Raw genomic sequence first — 20,276 nt, forward strand, 5'->3', positions numbered from 1 at the left:
CTCATAAAGGGGTTTGTTTTAAGAAAGAGAACGTTTTAGGAAGGACAAGGACAGAAGCAGGGACACGTGTTGGGTGATCTGATGAGAATTCAGGCAATTTATTTTGTCTTTATTCTGAGACTTAAGCCAACTCGCTGTTCTTAGGTTCTAGATGGTGAAGATTTCAAAGGTTAATGAAGTAACAGTAGACCGGGTCTTAAACCCTTGCATATTTCCCCTCTAATGCCCTATTTTAGTATGAAAATGTTAGTTTAAAAGGGGAGGGAGACACCAGGTAAATTTCTGGCATAGTTAAGGTGTCTGGAAGTAGTTCAGTTGGATTGTATTTAATGGGAAGGCTGTGCGGTGGTGACCAAGGCCCAATTCCTTGAATTTCATAGACCTAGACTGAAGCCCGTTCTGCTACATAAACTGTGTTTTAGCGCGTCACTTGAGTTTCCGCAAAGCATAGGATTGGTCACTTCCTCTTCGGTGCACTGTACGTATTTCTACCTAGGTCCCTTTCATAGATGTTTGTATGCTTTTCCTCTTTCTTGTTCCAGGTCACAGCACCTTGGCGCTCGCCCTCTGGGCGTCTGCGGCGTCCGGCCGTGCCCCTCCCTTACACCTGGCGCTTCTGTGTGGTCACAATCACCGCCTCAATCCCATGAGTCATCTCTTCACGGCCAATGGATGAAAATCGCCAAAATTTACGGCAGCCCCACGCTCTGAAGAGCAGGATTACTGCTCAAGTGGAGGGAGGCAGGTCAGGGACGTCTTCTCGTCGTCCCTTTTTCCCTAGCCTTTTCTCAAACGGAATGTTTGTAGGGGTGGCGGGTGCGGCGGTTGGCTTGCAGGTAGAGCTTTTTCCTGCTAGGAACACAAATCTTCGATTCCTGCTGTTTTTCCGGAAGCATTCTCAACGGACCTAGGCGGGGACCGACTTCCGGATCGGACTCCCCTGTCTTCCGAGTTTCGAGCCCGCCGCTTCCGCCCGGAGTTGCTTTAAGCTCCGGCTGCGAGTAGCTACTTCAGCCAGGAGTTCGTAGCGTCTCCGACGTGGAAAGTGGCCCTGGGTTGGCCTCCTTCTTGTCCCCTCAGCCTGCCCGCCCCGAGGCCGGGTCCTCAGCTGGCGGCGGTGGCGGCTGGGCCTGTCGCGGAGCGTTCTCTCTGCCCGAGTCCTGGGCCTGGGGGAACAGAGCGGTGAGGGAGCGACGCCCGGCCTGGCCCGGCCCAGCCCCGGTCCAGCCCCGGCTTTCCCGGGGCCTGTGACGGTGGCCACAGGCCTCGCCGCGCCCACCCCAGCCTGGGGCGGGGCACGACCTCCCCGCCCGCGTCCCCGCCCCTTCTGCCTGCCCAGCGCCTGGGCATTCCCTTCAGCCCAGCGGCGGCGTAACCGTCTCGCCCCTCCGGGACTCGGCAGTCCCCTGGCTCCGGCCGCTGGGGAACATGGAGTTTGCGGAGCTGATTAAGACCCCACGGGTGGACAATGTGGTGCTGCACCGGCCTTTCTACCCGGCCGTCGAGGGGACCTTGTGTCTTACTGGCCACCACCTGATCCTGTCCTCCCGGCAGGACAACACGGAGGAGCTGTGGCTCCTCCATTCAAACATCGACGCCATCGACAAGCGGTGAGTGCCTATCCCACCCCCTATTCCGCGGGGAACCTGGGGTCCTCAGGTGCAGGTCTGCGGAAACGCGTCCCATCGCCCAACCAGCCAGCAGATCGAGCCCCCTCTGGCCTAGATTGAGGATTTGAGTTTTAGAAAGCAGAAAACCATCCAAATGAGATCCCTGGTTTCCATTCAGTTTGGCTGGGTTATCACGTGGTTGTTATCGTGATTATCATTTTTGGTACATAACACCATGTGGGGGGATATGCAACGTTTTCTTTTAAAATTTCTTTTCCTTGCACCGTCATATTCCCTGAATGTTAATTGTCCATCAGGGTTCATGAAATTGTGATTGAATGTGATTTAGGTAGAGTCTTTACTTGCCACTTTCGAGTATGTAGACTTTAGTATGTAGTGTCTAAATTCCATAAAACCTTTTCCCCTTCTCTCAAAAATGTTCAGTTTATCATATTTCTCCTTATTTCTTACCTTCTGGGTCATCAATTTAAGACTTCCCATTATGGGAGATTATAATGTCTTTTATTTATTTTTACTCTGTTTGGCTTTTGGAAAGGACAGAGTAGGCTCTTAAACAAAGGTATTAATTAATTAACCTCTTATTTTGCACCCCAGACTCTGTCTTTCCAGGGTAGTGCCTCAGAGACAAAAAGTTATACTTCCTTTGCAGTCAGAATTATCATTTCCCCAACGGCTTTGTACTTACTCTAGCCAGAAGAAGGTAAATTGGTTATCCAGTGAACACTAAAGTATAAATGAATGACAACAGCTTTTTCTATTACCTCTCAAGAGAATTTGGGTACAGTATTAAGAAGATTCCTAGAGAGGTTATGCCTTAAAAGAAAATACTTTGTAATAGTAGAAGGTAAACAAAACGGGTGAAGTGGTGGTAAATTTATTTTTTCAAGCAGAGGGGTCCTATTAGATTCCTGAGATCAGCTTCTCCTGTGTAAAAGTTTTCAGCTGTTACTCATCTATCAATATTCAGTTTAACCATTGCAATCTGCCACCCCTTTCACAGGTTCTTCTGTTAATCCCACGATGAGAATTAATTCCCCTCACCTTGAAATCCTATAGCTCTTTAATTATACCTCTTTCATAAGTATATTTTACAATCTGTATTTTGATAGTTACATATGTTAGCTCCTTGGAGCCAGGACACAAATTTGGTTAATTTTTTATCTCCTTCAAAACTGTGGCATGGGCAGGTAGGCACGTAGGAAATAAAAGGATTAACCACTGAATGGTCAGTGGTGCCGTAGAATACAAATTAGAGTTTCTTCATGCCACCAAGTCTTTTCTTTCTTCCTTACCTCTTTCTGTGGTTGCTTTTCACTCTCTCATTTCATCGTATTTACCTAGCATTCACTACACGCTGGGCCTGGTTGGGCTAAACCAAGTATTTAAGATAAGCACTTTTTAATCTGTTAGGGGAGAAATGACAAACTGTACACATTTATCTTTTTCCTGGGAAGCAGCATGATGTAATGGAAAGAGCTAGCTAGCTAATGGTCAGATCAGAGTTTGTTGAGTTGTTGCTTTCAAAAGAGTTAACTTCCACGTGTCTCCTATATGCTGAGTTCTGTCTGGGCTGTGCAGGTGCAGTGGTGACTAAGACAGATGAGGAGCTTATGTACTAGTGGAGGAGATGGACATTCACATAAGTCAACAAATAAATATATAACAACGTCAGATAATAAATGCCAGGAAGGAAAATAAAGGAAGATGTTAGGATAGAGAATGCCTGGAGTCAGTTCAAGAAGACAAGTGACATTTGAATTAATGAAGGGAGGAAGCCTGCAGTGTGAATATTGGAGGAAGGAGCGTTCCAGCCAAAGGGAATGCAAAGGCAGAGACTTGAGACAGGACCATGCCTGGCTTGTAGGAGGAAGAACAAAGAGGCAGGTGTGGCAGGAGGGCAGTGAGCACGGGGTAGAAGCTAGGGGGACTAGGGAGACGGCAGAAACGTGGTTGGAGGGATAAGCAGGGGCCGGATGGTGTAGGGCCTGTTACGCCATTGGGATGGTTTTCATGGGAAGCCTTGGAGAGTTGAAAGCGTGAAGTAGCAATCGCTAGACTTCTAGAAGATGATTCTGGTAGCTGGCAGAAAATGGATTGTAGAAGGGCAGTGATTTGTTAGCAAATCATTAAAATTTTTTTTCCCTTTCTGTGGATTGCCTGTGAATTTCCTTGGTGTTTGTTTCTGTTTTTTTTTTTTTTTTTTTTTTTGGTGGTACGCGGGCCTCTCACTGTTGTGGCCTCTCCCGTTGCGGAGCACAGGCTCCGGACCCTCTCCCGTTGCGGAGCACAGGCTCCGGACGCGCAGGCTCAGCGGCCATGGCTCACGGGCCCAGCCGCTCCGCAGCACGTGGGATCTTCCTGGACCGGGGCACGAACCCGTGTCCCCTGCATCGGCAGGCGGACTCTCAACCACTGCGCCACCAGGGAAGCCCGGATCATATGTTTTTATCCATTCTGCCAATGTCTATCCTTTGACAGTTTAATCCGTTTACATTTAAAGTAGTTATTGGTAAGGAGGGACTTACTTCTGTCATTGTGCTGTTTGTTCTCTATATGCCTTAAAGCTTTTCTGTCCCTCATTTCCTTCATTATTGTCTTCTTTTGCACATAGTTGATTTTATTGTAATGAAATGTTTAAAATTTTTTCTCATTTACTGTTGTGTATATTCTGTAGCTGTTTTCTTTGTGGTTACCATGGGGATTAAATTTAACATCCTAAAGTTATAATACTCTAATTTGAGTTTATACCAGCTTAACTTCAAAAACATACAAAAACTCTACTCCTTTATAGCTCTGTCCCCACTGCTTTCCTTTGATGTCATAAAATTACATTTTTATGTATTTGGGCCTGAAAACATAATCTAATAATTCTTTTAAATGTATTAGTCTCTTAAATGATGTAGAAAATAAAATGTGCGTTTACAAACCATTGTTACAATAATACTAGATTTTTTAAAAAAATAACTGTTTTTGGCTGTGTTGGGTATTCGTTGCTGCACGTGGGCTTTCTCTAGTTGTGGCGAGTGGGGGCTACTCTTCGTTGCGGTGTGTGGGCTTTTCATTGTGGTGGCTTCTCTTTGTTGCATGGGCTCTAGGTGTGTGGGCTTCAGTAGTTGTGGTATGTGGACTCAGTAGTTGTGGCTCGCAGGCTGTAGAACACAGGCTCAGTAGTTGTGGCACACGGGCTTAGTTGCTCTGCGGCATGTGGGATCTTCCCAGACCAGGGCTCGAACCCATGTCCCCTGTATTGGCAGGCGGATTCTTACCACTGCGCTACCAGGCAAGTCCCAATACTAGCTTTTATAATTGCCTTTTATTTTACCTTTTTGAGATATTTATTTCTTCATTCAGCTTCAAGTTACTGTCTAGTGTCCTCTCATTTCACCTTGCAGGATTCCCATGAGTATTTCTTGCAGAGCAGGTCTAGTGCTCACAAGCTCCCACAGCTTTTGTTTATCTGGGAATGTCTTAATTTCTCCCTCACTTTTGAAGGACAGTTTTGCTGGATATCAGATTTTAGTTGACAGTTTTTCCTTTCAGCACTTTGAATATATCAGCCCACTGTCTTCTAGCTGCAGAGTTTTTGAGTTCCTGGTGTGGGTCTCTTTGAGTTAATCTTACTTTGAGTTCATTGAGGTTTTTGGATGTTTATAGTCATGTCTTTCATCAAATTTGGGAAATTTTCAGCCATTATTTTCTCAAATATCCTCTCTGCCCTTTTCTTTCTCTCTTCTCTTTCTGGGACTCCCACTGTGTGTGTGTTGGTCTGCTTGTTGGTACCTCACACGTCACTTTTCTTTAATCTTTTTTTCTTTCTGTTTCTCAGACTTGATAACTTCCATTGTCCTGTCTTTAAGTTTGCTGACTCTTTCTTCTGCTTTCTGAGAATCTGCTTTTGAATCCCACTTGTGAATTTTTGATTTCAGTTCTTATACTTTTCAGCTCCAGAATTTCTTTTTTTCTTTTTTTTTTTTACGTTTTCTATCTCTTTATTGATATTTCTGTTTTGTTCACACATTATATTCTTGACTTTCTCCATACCTTCCTTCAGTTCTTTGAGCATCTTTAAGACTGTTAAAGTCTTTGTCTAAGATATCATCTTCCATCAAGTCTTTTTCAGGGACAGTTTCTGTTTATTTTTTACCTTTTGAATGGGCCATGCTTTCCTGATAATTTCTCTGCCTTGTGATTTTTTTTTTCTTGCTCAACACTGGACATTTAGATCTAATAATGTGGTAACTCTGGAAAACAGATTCTCCCTCTTCCCCAGGGTTTGCTGTTTTGGGGGGTTTCTTTTGTTTATTATTTTTGCTTTTTTGACTGCTGTAGGATGTCTGTATGCCAAGTATCAGCCTGAGGTGTAAACTTAAGGCTTTCTCGTCTTTTCTGAGCCTGGGTATGTGTAGTCACAGTCACTTCCTAATTTTCCTATATATACAGTTGTTTTCAAATGTCCTGATCTTTAATGTCTGGTTCCTGAAAGGGGGAAAGTGAAAAATGAAGAGGAGTGGGAAGAGAGCTGACCCTGTAAATCCACTGAAAGTCACTGATTGGGGGCTGGAGGCCGCTTGCAACAGTGGGAGGAATTGCAACAATGGCTGCCTGCCTCTTTGCACCTCTGTGATCAGAAACAGCAATCTACAATCACAGCACAGACCCCTGATATTTGGACGATAGGGTGCTTTCTGCCCACCCTGGCTCCTATAAGCTGTGTGCAAGCTGCTCCAGGAACATACACACAGCTGCCTGTCACTTGGGTGGGGGTGGGGAATGGGTAGCTGCTATTTTGCTAAGAGCTGAATATATCCAAAATTAACTGCAATTTATTATCCAAGTCTTTCCCTGGAAGTTGCAAGCCTTTAATAGACATCAGAGTTCCAAAATAGGTACAGCAAAGAGATTCTGCCAGTGCAATTGTTATCTAGGTGGGAAGACAGATTCCTAATGCTTCTGATTGCACTGTCTTCCAGAATCCTTTCCCTTGTTAAGTTTTGAGGTTTTTTTTTTTCTAAGTATATTCTGATACAAGTCTTTTATCAAATATAAGATTTGCAAATGTTTTCTCTCAGTCTGTGGCTTGTCTTTTTATTCTCTTTAAGTGTGTCTTTCAGAGAGCAAGCATTTAAAATTTTGAAGACATACAGTTTATTAGCTCTTTTATAGACTGGGGTTGTGATAGCTAAGAAATCTTTGCCTAACCAAAGGTCACAAAGATTTTCTCCCATGTTTTCTTCTAGAAGTTTTATAGTTTTAGGTTTAGATATATGATCCATTTTTAGTTAGTTTTGTATATGGTTCATGTATAGATCCAAATTCTTTTTTTCATATAGATATCTGATCGTTGTAGCACCATTTCTTGAAAAGTCTGCCTTTTCTTCAATGAATTGTATTTGCACACCTTTGTCCATATATAAGTAAATATATTTCTAGACTTTCTGCTCTATTCCATTGATCTATTTGATGCCATTGCTGCCACAGTCTTTATTTTTATATTAAGTCTTTATATAGTGTTAGCTGTCTGATTTTGTTCTTATTCCAAGTTGTTTTGGTTATTTGAGGTCATTTGCATTTCCATATGAATTTTTAAAATATTTATTTATTTTTGGCTGTGCCGTGCAGCTTGCAGGATCTTCCCCGACCAGGGATTGAACCCGCACCCTCGTCCGTGAAAGCATGGCGTCCTACCCACTGGACCGCCAGGGAATTCCTCCATATGAATTTTAGAATCAGTTTGTCAATTTCTTTTTAAGAAAGGCCTGTTGTGAGAATTGTGGTGAACCTGTTGATAAGTGAACTTGATGAGAATTAACATAGGTTATCATAATATTGAGTCTTCTGACTTACGAACAAATCTCTCTCTCCGTTATCTTATTTAGGTCTCAAATTTCTTTCAGCCATGTTTTATAGTTTTCACTCACAGGTCTTTCACATCTTTTGTCAGAATTTCCTCTATGTATTTCATATTTTTTATGCTATTTCAAGTGATATTTTTCAAATTTCAGATTCCAATTACTTGTTTGTATTAATCATTTATAAAAATTTTAATTTATTTTATTTTTGGCTGCATTCCGTCTTCGTTGCTGTGCATGGGCTTTCTCTAGTTACGGCAAGTGGGGACTACTCTTCGTTGTGGGGCACGGGCTCAGTAGCTGTGGCTCACGGACTCTAGAGCGCAGGCTCAGTAGTTGTGGTGCCTGGGCTTAGTTGCCCTGCATCATGTGGGATCTTCCTGGACCAGGGCTCAAACCCATGTCCCCTGCATTGGCAGGCAGATTCTTAACCACTGCGCAACCAGGGAAGTCCAGTACAATGTTGAATAGAAGTGGTGAGAGGGAACATCCTTGTATTATTCTTGATCTTAGTGAGAAAGCATTCAGTCTTTCTCATTAAGTATGCTATTAGTGGTAGAGTTTTTTAGTTTTTTAGTTTTTGTAAATGCTCTTATCAGGTGGAAGAAGTTCACTTCTGTTCCTAGTTTGCTGAGAGTTGGGTTGTTTTGTTTCATTTTAAAATCATGAATAGCTGTTGGATTTTGTCAATGCTTTTTCTATATCTATCGAGATAAGCATATTGTTTTTCTTTTTCAGTTTGTTAATATGGTAAATTACTTTGTTAAACCACCCTTGCATTTTGGGGATAAACCCCATTTGCTCGTGATACATTATCCTTTCTATATATTGTTGGATTTAATTTGCTAATGTTTTGTTTACAAATTTTACATCTATGTCTATGAGGGATATTTGTCTGTAGTTTTCTTGTAATGTTTTTGGGTTTTGTATTTGGGAAATGCTGGACTTTAGGTGTGAATTGAGAAGTAATTGCCTCTTCTCAGTTTTCTGGAAGAGTGTGTCTTGACTTAATAGTATTTTTTCCTTAAATGTTTTATAGAATTCATCAGTGAAGCCACCCAGGACTGGAGTTTTCTTTGTGGGGAAGATTTTATTGAAAATTTCAGTTTATTTAGTAGATATAGCTCTAACCAAGTTATTTATTCTTGAATGATCTTTAGTAGTTTGTATCTTCTGAGGAATTTGTCCATATCATTTACCTTGTTGAATTTATTGGCATAAAATTGTTCCTAATATTCCCTTATTATTTTTTAATGTCTGTGGAGTCTGTAGTGATTGTAACCTCTCTCATTTCTGACATTGGTAAATTGTGACTTTCTTTATTCCTGATCAGTCTGGCTAGAATTTTATCACTTTTATTGATCTTTTGAAAGAGTCATTTTTGCTTTCATTGTTTTTCCCTAGAATCTTCTCTTATTTCATTAATTTTTTTCTTTTTATCTTTATTTAATTTTCTCTGCTTTGGATTTATCTTGCTGTTCTATTTCTAGTATAGTGGAATCTGAGGTCACTAATTTGAGACCCAAATTTTCTTCATTAATTTCCTTCTTTCCTAATATAGGTGGTCTCCTCAGACTCTCAACCCCACCCAGTTTTCCTCTCCCTTCACTATAACTTGGAAAATCTCAAAACAGTAAATTGGGGCAGTCACTGAACTCACCCATCTCCCAGAGAGCTCTGTTCTTTGTTGTCTGATGTTCAGTGTCTTGAAAACAGTCTTTCCTTATATTTTGCCCAGTTATTTTGGTTGTTTCAGGTAGGAGGGTAAATCTGGTCTCTGTTATTCCACTTTTGCCAGAAGTGGAAGTGCCAAGAGTATGAGTTTTCAAAATACATTTCATAAGAGGCATTCCACTGTGTTGGTTAGTTGTGGATATCTGGTGGAATTTTCTTTGCTAGGATTTGACCCATGTTGATAATCTTTGCTTATCCAAATTCACAGTGCAGTGATGTTGGGCATGGGGGTATTTACAGTTGAAGTAGAATTTGGGAAGAGTAGCTGTAGGAGTCGTTTTCCTAAGCTAGGCACAGTATAAATAAAATTATCTGCTTTAGATCAATCTAAGAATTCTTAGTTTAGGGAATACTCAAGTATTAATGGGAAAGAATTGGGGCAGTCAGTGGCAAAGCAAAAGAAAAATCAGACCTATCAGCAAGTGCAGACAAAAAAAAAAAAAAGAAAAGGAAGACAAAAATCCCAACTAAGGTAAAATTAAATTTGTTTAAAACTTACTGATACAAAATTTATGATTACACGTGGCATTTACTCTGAAGTTTTCCTTGACTTAGAATAGATATTGCAAGTTAATAGGTTTTAAAGACTGAACAAAAGATACTTATTTTTCAAATCAACTGTTGTAAGTTTGGAAGTAAGTAAAATCTGAAATGAACTGTTTTCTATGCTTTGGAAATATCTCTACACAAACACTTAATACATTAATTACAGATCTGTTTTTCCTGTTATTTGCAGTAAGGCCCCTAATAATCTCCATTAAATGAATTGGCCTAGCATGAATTACTTTATATATTTGAAAAAAAATTTAAATATATTTAAAATTATTTGTGGCTCACATTTTAATGATGCAGGCTTGATTCTTCCTTAATTAGATTACTAGGGGAGAAGAAAGTTGAATACAGGCACACGGTGGAGGTATTGCAGGTTTAGTTCCAGACCACCTCAGTAAAGCCGATATGACAATAAAGAAAGTCACATGAATTTTTTGGTTTCCCAATGCATGTAAAAGTTATTATACACTATACTGTAGTTTATTAAGTGTGCAGTAGCATTATATCTAAAACAACAGTGTACATACCTTAATTAAAAAATACTTTATTGCTAAAAAAGCGCTAATCATCATCTGAGCCTTCAGTGAGTTGTAATCTTTTTGCTGGTGGAGGGTCTTGCCTCAGTGCTGATGAATGCTGACTGATCAGGGTGATAGGTGCTGAAGGTTGAGGTGGCTGTGAAAATTTCTTAAAATAAGACAGCAGTGAAGTTTGCCACATTGATTCTTTCCTTTCAAGAACAATCTCTCTGTAGCATGCAATGCTGTTTGATAGCATTTTTCCCACAGTAGAACTTTTTTCAAAATCAGAGTGAATCCTTTCAAACCCTCTTGCTGCTTTATCAACTAAGTTTATGTAATATTCTAAATCCTTTGTTGTCATTTCAACAATCTTCATCAGGTGTAGATTCCATTTCAAGAAAACACTTTGTTCAACTCCTTATCCATTAAAGTTTTATCATGAGACTACAGCAGTTCATTCACACCTTCAGACTCCACTTCTAATTCTAGTTCTCTTGCTATTTCCACTACATCTGCAGTGACTTCCTTCACTGAAGTCTTGAACCCCTCAACATTATCCTTGAGGGTTGGAATCAACTTCTTCCAAACTCCTGTTAATGTTAATATTTTGACCGCTTCCCATGAATCACAGATATTCTTAATGGCATCTAGAATGGTGAATCCTTTCCAGAAAGTTTCAATTTACTTTGCCCTGTTCTAGCAGAAGAATCACTATGTATTGCAGCTATAGCCTTTTGAAATCTGTTTCTTTTTTAAAAAAATTAACTAATTAATTAATTAATATTTGGCTGCGTCGGGTCTTTGTTGCTGTGTATGGGCTTTCTCTAGTTGCGGCGAGTGGGGGCTACTCTTCGTTGCGGTGCGTGGGCTTCTCATTGCGGTGGCTTCTCTTGTTGCGGAGCACGGGCTCTAGGCATATGGGCTTCAGTAGTTGTGGCACGCAGGCTCAGTAGTTGTGGCTCATGGGCTTAGTTGCTCCACAGCATGTGGGATCTTCCCAGACCAGGGCTCGAACCTGTGTCCCCTGCATTGGCAGGTGGATTCTTAACCACCGTGCCACCAGGGAAGTCCCTGAAATATATTTCTTAAATAATAAGATTTGAAAGTCAAAATTACTCCTTGATCCATGGTCTGCAGAATGGGCATTGTGTTAACAGGCATGAAAACAACATTAATGTCATTGAACGTCTCCATCAGATAATGGGTGATCACGTGCATTGTCATCGAGCAGTAATATTTTGAAAGGAATCTTTCTGAACAATAGGTCTCAACAGTGAGCTTAAAATACTTAGTAAACCATGTTGTAAACAGATGTGTTGTCATCCAAGCTTTGTTGTTCCATTTATAGAGCACAGGCAGAGTAGATTTAACATAATTCTTAAGGGCCCTAGCTAGGACTTTGGGAATGGTATATGAGCATTGGTTTCAGCTTAAAGTCACTAGCCACATTATCCCCTAACAAGAGGGTCCGTCTGTCCTTAGAATCTTTGAAGCTAGGCACTGACTTCTCCTCTCTAGCTACGGAAGTCCTCAGATGGCATCTCCTTCCAATATAAGGCTTTGTCTACCTTGAAAATCTGTTGTTTAGTGCAGCTGCCTTCATGAATTATCTTAGCTAGATCTCCTGGATAACTTGCTGCTGCTTCTACATCAGCACTTGCTGCTTTGCTTTCACTTTTATGTTATGGAGATGGCTTCTTTCCTTAAATCTCATGAACCAACTTGTGCTAGCTTCAGACTTCTCTTTCATAGGTTTCTTGCCTCTCTCTGCCTTCAGAGAATTAGAGTTAGGGCCTTGCCCTGGATTAGGCTTTGATTTACGGGAATGTTGTGGCTGGTTGATCTTCTATCCAGACCACTAAAACTTTCTTCATATCAGCAATTAGGCTGTTTTGCTTTCTTATCATTCATGTGTTCACTGGAGTAACTTTTTTTTTTGAGGGGGGGGTGCGGTTCGCGGGCCTCTCACTGTTGTGGCCTCTCCCGTTGCGGAGCACAGGCTCTGGACGCACAGGCTCAGCGGCCATGGCTCACAGGCCTAGCCGCTCCGCGGCATGTGGGATCTTCCCGGACTGGGGCACGAACCCATGTCCCCTGCATCGGCAGGCGGGCTCTCAACCACTGCGCCACCAGGGAAGCCCTGGAGTAACACTTTTAATTTCCTTCAAGGACTTTTCCTTTGCATTCACACCTTGCTACCTATTTGTCATAAGAGGTGTAACTTTTGGCCTGTCTCGACTTCCTCACTAAGCTTAATCCTTTTTAGCTTTTGATGTTAAAGTGAGATGTGTGACTCTTCCTTTTACTTGAGCTCTTAGAGGGCATTATAGAGTAATTAATTGGCTTAATTTCAATATTTTTGTGTCTAAGGGAATAGGGAGGCCTGAGGAGAGAGAGAGAGATGGGGAAACAGCAGTTGGTGGGGCAGTCAGAGGACACACATTTATCAATTAAGTTCACTGTAGTATATGGGCATGGTTACTGGTGCCCCAAAACAATTAAAATAGTAACATCAAAGATCATTGATCACAGATCACCATAACAAATATAATAACAACAACAACAATAATAATAAAGTTTGAAATATTGTAAGAATTACCAAAATGTGATGCAGAGAGATGAAGTGAGCAAATGCTGTTGGAAAAATGGTGCCGATAGACTTGCTGGACACAGGGTTGCCACAAACATTCAATCTTTAAAAAACTCAATATCTGCAATGCTCAATAAAGTGAAGTGCAATAAAAGAAGGTCTGCCTGTGTAGATGGTGATTATAACCTCCTCTTTTTAAAGAAATAATCATATACTTTGAGTTGGGAGTATATAGGTCCCTAAGCATAATTTATAATTTTTTATAGGTTTGTGGGACCACTGGGTACCATCATCATAAAATGTAAGGATTTTCGAATTATTCAGTTGGATATTCCTGGAATGGAGGAATGTTTGAATATAGCCAGTTCCATTGAGGTAAGTATTTTGGAAGCAAAATGTGATGAAAATAAATAATCATTAAAAGGAACCTTATTTTCTGCTTCACTGTAGCTCTTATGTTTTTTTTTTTAACATCTTTATTTATTGGAGTATAATTGCTTTACAATGGTGTATTAGTTTCTGCTTTATAACAAAGTGAATCAGCTATACATATAAATATATCCCATATCTCCTCCCTCTTGCGTCTCCCTCCCACCCTCCCTATCCCACCCCTCTAGGTGGTCACAAAGCCCCGAGCTGATCTCCCTGTGCTATGCGGCTGCTTCCCAGTAGCTATCTATTTTACATTTGGTAGCATATATAAGTCCATGCCACTCTCTCACTTCGTCCCGGCTTACCCTTCCCCCTCCCTGTGTCCTCAAGTCCATTCTCTACGTCTGAGTCTTTATTCCTGTCCTGCCCCTATATGTTTCTTTTAGATATTTAGTCATGTTTGTGACTCAAATATTGAAGACTGAATGGAAGAGCCTCACCCTGAGTCATTGTTATAGGAATGTAAAAAGATTTTATTGACTTACAGCAGTTTTTAATGCTGGTTATTCTTCTGGGTTTATGGATGTTGTAGCATGTGACAGGAATTCCTTCCCTTTTAAGGCTGAATAATATTCCATTGTGTGTATATAAATGCTGAGACTTTTTAAAAACGTTATTTCTTTTGTAAAGCAAGTAATTATCAACAATGATTGTAGTCTTGTTTGTTTTTAGTAAATCTGAATTTCCATAATTATGTTTGCTTAAGACAGGATGTATTTTATATTTACAGAAATGATATTGAATATCTGTTCAGATTACAAATAATAGAAATTTTACTTGGATAATTTAATATTTAAATTGAAGAGCTCACACTGTTTTCTTTCCCGTTTTAAACGATTTTGGTATACCCTCAGATTTTAAGTTGCTTTATTTTAAATCATTGCCACTAAATTATAGCAATTAACTTCATGTTTACAGTATTTTCTAGGTAATTATAGAGACACACTGATTTTTTTTTCCTTCTGTCTTTGAGTGACTGATCTGGGCTTTGTATGCAAAATAAATGCTATTGGCTTAACTGTTAAAGGGGGCAGAAAGGCTTAAATCTGTAGGATCTCATTTGGCTTTTAAACAAAAATAGAGAAACAGAGGAACCACTGTTGTGGTACTGAGAAAATGGCATGTAGCATTTTTCTTTCTGCTTTTGCTAAATTTTACTTAAGGAAATGAGAAGATGAGCTGAACTGTTTGTCTTACATATTCATCATTTGGAAATAACACAGTCATGTTGATTTGGCTGAATTTGCTGACATGAGTGAGAAACGCACTGTGGCTTCTAGGCTGTTAAAGGGAAATGCTGTCCTGCTGTTTGGGCCAGGGAATGCCACTCACCCACTTCAGTTGAGCCTGTGTTTTTTTTTCAGTTGTGGGGTTGGATTTTCACTGAGCTGTCCACATTTTTTTTTTCTTATCCCGTTTATAACTTGTAAGATAGATGGTGGGTGTTAGTGAAGTTGCCTGTGGTAAAGAAACAAGGCAAAGCCTATTACCCCACTTGCTGATTGCATTTACTTAACTTCTTGGCATCTGACACTAATCAGTTGTTTATTTAGCTACACATATTACCTAAAGCTCTGTAGAAACTGACTGATTATGTAGAAGCCTTATGGCTGAAAAGAAGCAGTAAGTAATTTGACCTTGTTTTAACAACATAGTAAATACACATGGTGTACTTGGCCTCTCGCCTTTTCCTGGCATCCAATTTCCCTCCCTTCTTCCATACATCTTGACATAATTTGGTAGTAATAAGTGCATTTCTTTTCTTTTTTTTAAAGAAGATGTTGGGGGTAGGAGTTTATTAATTAATTTATTTTTGCTGTGTTGGGTCTTCGTTTCTGTGCGAGGGCTTTCTCTAGTTGTGGCAAGCGAGGGCCACTCTTCATCGCGGTGCGCGGGCCTCTCACTATCGCGGCCTCTCTTGTTGTGGAGCGCAGGCTGTGGACGCGCAGGCTCAGTAGTTGTGGCTCACGGGCCTAGTTGCTCCGCGGCACGTGGGATCCTCCCAGATCAGGGCTCGAACTTGTGTCCCCTGCATTAGCAGGCAGATTCTCAACCACTGCGCCACCAGGGAAGACCAGTGCATTTCTTATAAAGCACGGTTGAACTATTCTTTGTTATCAAAATCCATATACCCAAATATATTCTGTTGCCATAAATAGAATCCCATTGGAAGAATAACTGGCAAGTGCTTGGTTTTCTAAATTATAGCAGGAAGTCAGATGAATCTTATTTTCTATATAGTTTCAGTGGCCTTTTAGGGTTGAAATGACTTCAGTTCTTTGAGCATTAATGTGTTTAAAGGAAAAGTTCTGTCTCTAGTGACATGAAATGTAATCACGACAAGTCTGAGCCTGAGTGCTTATTGCCTGCCAGAATGGTTGCTGACATGCATTTAAAATAATGGTTGTGGGCTTCCCTGGTGGCGCAGTGGTTGAGAGTCCACCTGCCGATGCAGGGGATATGGGTTCGCGCCCCGGTCCGGGAGGAGCCCACGTGCCGCGGAGCGGCTGGGCCCGTGAACCATGGCCGCTGGGCCTGCGTGTCCGGAGCCTGTGCTCCGCGGCGGGAGAGGCCTCAGTGGTGAGAGGCCCGCGTACAGCAAAATAAAATAAAATAAAATAATGGTTGTACCGATCACTATGGAATACAGTATGGAGGTTCCTCAAGGAATTAAAAATAGAACTACCATATGATCCAGCAATCCCACTTCTCGGTATATATCCGAAGGAAACACAAAATCATTGTCTTAAAGAAATATCTGTACTCCCATGTTCACTGCAGCATTATTCATAATAGCCAAGGTATAGAAACAACCTAAGTGTGTTGATGGATGAATGAATAGGGAAAATCACACACACACACACACACACACACACACACACACACACACACACACACAGGAATATTATTCAGCCTTAAAAAAGAAAGCAGTCCTGGGCTTCCTTGGTGGTGCAGTGGTTGAGAGTCCGCCTACTGATGCAGGGGACACGGGTTCGTGTCCCGGTCCAGGGAGATCCCACATGCCGTGGAGCGGCTGGGCCCGTGAGCCATGGCCGCTGAGCCTGCGCGTCCGGAGCCTGTGCTCCGCAATGGGAGAGGCCACGACAGAGAGGCCCGCGTACCGCAAAAAAAAAGAAAGCAGTCCTGCCATTTGCAAGAACATGGATGAAACTGAAGGGCGTTGTGTTAAGTGAAATAAGCCAGACAGAGAAAGACAAGTAATTCATGGTATCACTTATATGTGGAATCTAAAAAATAAAAAAAAGCAAACATAGAAACAGGGAGTAGAAAAGTGGTTTCCAGGGGCTGGAGGTGGGTGAAATAGGGAGAGGTTGGTAAAAGTTACAGATGTTTATGAGATAAGGTTTGAGAATCTAATGTGTAACATGGACTATAGTTGATAACACTGTATTATGTAATTGAAGTTTGCTAAGAGAGTAGAACTTAAATGTTTTCATAAACAACAACAGAAGGTAAATATGTGAGGTGATGGATGTGTTAATTAACTCGATGGGGGAAAAACCCTTTTGCGATGTGCATGTGTATCAAATCATCACTTTGTACATTTGAAATATCTTACAGTTTAATAAAGCTGTCAATTTATACCACAGTAAAGCTGAAAAAAAATTTTTAATATTGCGAAGAATATCTTTTAAATAATAAAATAATAAAATTTAAAAATAAAATAAAATAAAGGTTCTACTGACCTAAAAGGAGGTAGCTTTATTCTCAGAGCTTGGGGATGTTAGCGTGATGTTGGGCCCTCTTCTCCGCCTCCAGCTGAGTGTCTCCAAAATTACTGCAGTTTGAATTATGCTAATTGATTTTGCTGCTTTTTTTTCCCCGCTCACAGAAATGCTTTCTAAAACTCCCCTGTCAGAAGGATGAAACTGCCAGGTGATGTTCTGTTTCTCAGTTCCTCCATCTAGTCAGGTTTCCCTGGTGTTGTCACCAGAATTCAAGTGCTTCAGATGGCAGTAGGCTTATTTTGGGACCACAGAGTTATTGCCCCGGTTTTGGGTCAGTGTAGCATAAAGGTATGAGAATACCTGACCATATCACTCTAGGAAGGGAGGAAATTTCACATCGATGGAGGCGATGTGGAACATGTAAGAGCTAAAATTATTTTAGAGTTTATTATGTGCCAGGTACTGTTCTAGCCCTGTTACATACATTTTCTCTCTTAATGCTCCCAACAGCCCTAAGAGGTAGCCCTATGAGGTTACTTCCTCTACCTTACAGCTAAGGAAAGTGAGGCATAGAGTGGTTACATTACTTAAACACTCTTGCATCGGCATCTGGAATTTGAGTCCAGCAGTCTGACTCCCTTCTGACTCTTTGGCTACTAAGCTTTTTTACAATTGCTTACACACACTGATTTTAAATAATTTACATATGTTTCTGTATAGTTAATAACTGGATTTTGAGCCAAGGCCTTACGGACTAACCAAAACCTATTCTCTGATCCCCAGAAGTATTTGGACCTTTTTATTAGGGCTTATTAAATGGTCTCAAGAAGCAGTTTTTTCATTTTTCTCCTGAGTAGGTGTGCACGTTGTTTTGTTCTTTTGTTCATTCAGCAAATGCTAATTGAGTGTATGTTATGTGCCAGAAACTTAGAGGCTGAAAGCATGGTAATTAGCCTCAGTAAGGTATAATTGTATCTAGTGATAAATACCATGTTAGAGAAATATATTGGGTGTCCATCATTATTAGGCCGTATTTAATACCAATTTGGCAATTAGAAAGTGTTTAAAATTGTGATATGTTCCAATTTTCTTTTTTATTTCTTTTTTCCCCTAGGCACTGTCTACCCTGGACTCCATCACTCTGATGTACCCTTTCTTTTACCGGCCCATGTTTGAAGTGATAGAAGATGGCTGGCATTCTTTCCTTCCTGAGCAAGAGTTTGAACTCTACTCTTCAGCTGTGAGTAACTTTTGAGAGAACTATGGGTAATGAGAAATAACCCAGCACTTTACTTGTGAAAATGATCACTTTCTTTTGACGAGTAATAAGGTGCAGTTGACTTATCCATGCCTAAAAGAAGTATCTATTAGCTATTAGTGCTGCAGCCTTTGCCGTTCAGAGATTTGCATAATTTGTTCCCAGTGCTGCAGCTTAAGTAATTTTTCTTCTAGTGGATTTACTGATAAAACATTAAGATCTTCATAAAGATAGTCCTGAAAACAGCTTTATATACAGTAATTAGGTTCTGAGCCATCTCCCAAAAGTCTGTTGAACCCACTGTGTATCTAGGAGAGCACTAGAGAACCATGTATCAATTTGTTTTTGTGGGATGATTTTTGTGATTTTATAATTTGGATCCAGCAGTGGATCCAGTGTACTAGATCCACTGCTCTTTCTGGAAGATTGGAAGATTGGCAGGACCTTCCTGCACACTTTCTGCTTCTACTGCTGCCCACCCTCCTGAAGCCATTTTTTTCTTAGCTTTTGTTAATACTTTTTCCATCCTGATACTTGTTTTTACTGTTAAGTATTCTGCCAGTGGACGGTAATAGTACCCAAATAACCTGTACATATGGAATGAGAAGATATACATAAATGCCAGATTAAAAACAATCAAGGTTTTTCTATCCCACTTTTACTTAGGAGTGGGATGTTGTTTATAAAGGTTTTTGCTTTCACCAAAAAAGAAACATCTGTGTCTGTCATTGAGTGTTCCTTCCCCTTCTCCCTTAACTGGCTGAAATGTACAAATACCCATAAAAAGGAATGGGCTGTATCTCATTAGGAAAGAAGCTGCAATTGACCAATAAATAGAGGCTGTTGGTCTTAAAAAAAAGAGTGTTTTTTTTTTTTTTTTTTTTACTACTTTTCTTTTTCCAGCATACCTCTGTAAATGGGTCCTAGGAGGATCAAGAAGTAGGGACCAGGGTGCCATGTAGTTTAAAGAACAAAGATGTCCATAGCAGCAAAGTGAGAAAGGAAGGGAAATTTTACATTCCTGTGTATGGACCATTTTTTTTTTTCACATCTTTATTGGAGTATAATTGCTTTACAATGGTGTGTTAGTTTCTGCTTTATAACAAAGTGAATCAGTTATACATATACATATGTTCCCATATCTCTTCCCTCTTGCGTCTCCCTTCCTCCCACCCTCCCTATCCCACCCTCCAGGTGGTCACAAAGCACCGAGCTGATCTCCCTGTGCTCTGCGACTGCTTCACACTAGCTATCTATTTTACATTTGGTAGTGTATATATGTCCATGCCACTCTCTCACTTCGTCCCATCTTACCCTTCCCCCTCCCCATATCCTCAAGTCCACTCTCTAGTAGGTCTGTGTCTTTATTGCTGTCTTACCCCTAGGTTCTTCATGACATTTTTTCCCTTAAATTCCATATATATGTATTAGCATATCGTATTTCTCTTTCTCTTTCTGACTTACTTCACTCTGTATGACAGACTCTAGGTCCCTCCACCTCTTTACAAATAGCTCAAAGTCGTTTCTATTTATGGCTGAGTAATATTCCATTGTATATATGTGCCACATCTTCTTTATCCATTCATCTGATGATGGACACTTAGGCTGTTTCCACTCCGGGCTATTGTAAATAGAGCTGCAGTGAACATTTTGGTACATGACTCTTTTTCAATTATGGTTCTCCCAGGGTATATGCCCAGTAGTGGGATTGCTGGGTCATATGGTAGTTCTACTTGTAGTTTTTTAAGAAACATCCATACTGTTCTCCATAGTGGCTGTACCAATTCACATTCCCACCAGCAGTGCAAGAGGCTTCCCTTTTCTCCACACCCTCTCCAGCATTTATTATTTCTAGATTTTTTGATGATGGCCATTATGACTGGTGTGAGATGATATCTCATTGTACTTTTGATTTGCATTTCTCTAATGATTAATGAAGTTGAGCATTGTTTCATGTGTTTGTTGGCAGTCTGTATATCTTCTTTGGAGAAATGTCTGTTTCGGTCTTCTGCGCATTATT

At 40.6% G+C, this 20,276-nt stretch overlaps 1 protein-coding gene across 1 annotated transcript in view; it reads left to right on the forward strand.

The window, feature by feature from the left end:
* The first annotated feature begins 1,160 nt into the window (after positions 1–1,160).
* MTMR9 (myotubularin related protein 9) overlaps positions 1,161–20,276 on the forward strand; it is a 78,968-nt gene continuing 59,852 nt past the window's right edge. Inside the window, exons 1-3 of the mRNA XM_082842785.1 lie at positions 1,161–1,610; positions 13,144–13,252; positions 18,113–18,238. Of these exons, the coding sequence (XP_082698911.1) occupies positions 1,429–1,610; positions 13,144–13,252; positions 18,113–18,238 (417 nt within the window). The 5' untranslated portion in view covers positions 1,161–1,428. The remainder of the gene's footprint in view (positions 1,611–13,143; positions 13,253–18,112; positions 18,239–20,276) is intronic.

This window comes from Leucopleurus acutus (genome assembly GCF_964270905.1).
Source record: "Leucopleurus acutus genome assembly, chromosome: 7".
NCBI lineage: Eukaryota > Metazoa > Chordata > Mammalia > Artiodactyla > Delphinidae > Leucopleurus > Leucopleurus acutus.